At 40.5% G+C, this 2,316-nt stretch overlaps 1 protein-coding gene across 1 annotated transcript; it reads left to right on the top strand.

Annotated features, from left to right (window-relative positions):
* The first annotated feature begins 1,106 nt into the window (after positions 1 to 1,106).
* LOC142836970 (protein SET-like) lies at positions 1,107 to 2,095 on the top strand. The gene has a single exon (XM_075951727.1). The coding sequence runs from the start codon at positions 1,159 to 1,161 to the stop codon at positions 2,026 to 2,028; it is 870 nt and encodes a 289-aa protein (XP_075807842.1). The 5' UTR covers positions 1,107 to 1,158; the 3' UTR covers positions 2,029 to 2,095.
* The last annotated feature ends 221 nt before the right edge of the window (positions 2,096 to 2,316 follow it).

Genomic DNA, 2,316 nt, shown 5'->3' with positions numbered 1-2,316 from the left:
TGAGCAAAGTGAGGAATTTAGTGTTTAGGAAATAAGAATCTTTTGAGTTGTTGATATAGAATCTGCCTGAGGCCATGAGGGGTTGGGGGGGGGGCTGACTGTCCAGTGTCTTCTTGAATCATAGAGGGACCTTTGTGAATGCAGACCATATAATAAGGGTAATAAAGGGTAATATGAATACTCTTGTGACTTGATGGGTTGCAGTTTGGTGTAAATTGTTCATTATATTGAGTTCATAGATAATGGGAAAATATCATGTTCAAATGTACATTGTCTATCACAATTTTACAAATGGAGTTCTCCCTTGTTGGTATATTGCTAGAGAATCCAGACAAAATTTGCATTACTTTTTACGAGTAATAGAGTTTTTATGAAACACCTAGAAGAAAAATCCAAGGAACCACAAACCTTGATTTTATCTCTTCCAGATAACTGTCAATATTTCTAACCAGCTAATGGCTGTGTGATTAGTAACAGGGCCCTAAATAGGAACATCCTTGAGACACAGCCTAATAAACCACATGTGTGCCCCATTGTGATGCTGGTAAGCCTCTTCATAGGTATTTCTCTCCCCCTCCCAAGCATGAAAACCCCTTAGCTTAGTCTCTTAAACTTTCTGAATCCTCAAGACTCATCCGCTCTGTTCCCCGTGCCTTAAGTTTCTCCTCTGAATGGTTATTCTGTTGAAGAGTCTGATACTACGTGTGTCATGGTGCAAATTTAAATGAATATGTCACCTGGGAATAGAGGGTGGGGGACAAGGATGGAGTTGGGAAGTTCTTTGGTGCCTTACATTTTAAACAATTGGGGAGATGATATTTTTAATTTGATACTTTAGTAGGTTTAATGCATCCATATTATTCTCCAACCTTTTGTTATCACTTGATGAATTTCATAAAAGAAAAAATAACTATAAAACATAAGAATAGATATAAATTTTAATCTCCACTTTCCTTCCTGAGAGGGCATGCTGAGGCTACTGTTCACATTTTACCACCTTTACTTATGCATCTTGAAGGTCTTTATGAATGTATGGGAAATACACTGATATTCTCTTGCATTTTCACACCCACATAGAATTTCGTTTCATGGAGTTCCTGCGAGTTTCTTCCTGCTCTCTGCAGCTGGCCTCTGGCCTCTAGCCACTTCCCTCGTGTCATGGCCCCGAAACGGCAATCTGCGCTTCTGCCTCAGTCCAAGAAACCCAAATCGGCTCCGTCCCCGAAACTGGAGGACAAGTCTGCCTCTCCCGGCCTGCCGAAGGGAGAAAAAGAACAGCAAGAAGCAATTGAACACATTGACGAAGTACAAAATGAAATAGACAGACTTAATGAACAAGCAAGTGAGGAAATACTAAAAGTAGAACAAAAATATAATAAACTCCGCCAACCGTTTTTTCAGAAGAGGTCAGAATTGATCGCTAAAATCCCAAATTTTTGGGTAACCACATTTGTCAACCATCCACAAGTGTCTGCACTGCTTGGGGAGGAAGACGAAGAGGCTCTGCATTATTTAACCAGAGTTGAAGTAACAGAATTTGAAGACATTAAATCAGGTTACAGAATAGATTTTTATTTTGATGAAAATCCCTACTTCGAAAATAAAGTTCTCTCCAAAGAATTTCATCTGAATGAGAGTGGTGACCCATCCTCAAAGTCCACTGAAATCAAATGGAAATCTGGAAAGGATTTGACAAAACGCTCGAGTCAAACACAGAATAAGGCCAGCAGGAAGAGACAACATGAAGAGCCAGAGAGCTTCTTTACCTGGTTTACTGACCACTCTGATGCAGGTGCAGATGAGTTAGGAGAAGTCATCAAAGATGACATTTGGCCAAACCCCTTGCAGTACTATTTGGTTCCTGATATGGACGATGAAGAGGGAGAGGCAGAAGATGATGACGATGATGATGAAGAAGAAGAAGGCTTGGAAGATATTGATGAAGAAGGAGATGAAGGTGAAGAAGATGAAGATGAAGATGATGATGAAGGGGAAGAAGGAGAGGAGGATGAAGGCGAGGATGACTAGCAGAGAAGACTGATGGATTCCGACTCTTTTTTATTTTCTTTTTATTAAATTTCTCCAGTCCCTGGGAGCAAGTTGCAGTCATTTCCCTCCCGTCCCCAATCCCTCTTGTGCTCAGTCGCCCTGTTTCTGAGGTCTCGCTTCTCAATACCATGGTTCTCAACTTATTTTTGGGGAAATGTCTTGAGCAAAATACAATGGGAAAAGAAAGAATCTCCACTACTCTGTTCTACATTCATTTTTATCTTTTCTTGTCTTGAACTGTGGATTCAACACCACCACCACCGTGCT

The sequence above is a fragment of the Microtus pennsylvanicus genome, chromosome 17, assembly GCF_037038515.1.
Source record: "Microtus pennsylvanicus isolate mMicPen1 chromosome 17, mMicPen1.hap1, whole genome shotgun sequence".
NCBI classification, from domain to species: Eukaryota; Metazoa; Chordata; class Mammalia; order Rodentia; family Cricetidae; genus Microtus; species Microtus pennsylvanicus.
This window is presented reverse-complemented; position numbering and strand designations above follow the sequence as displayed.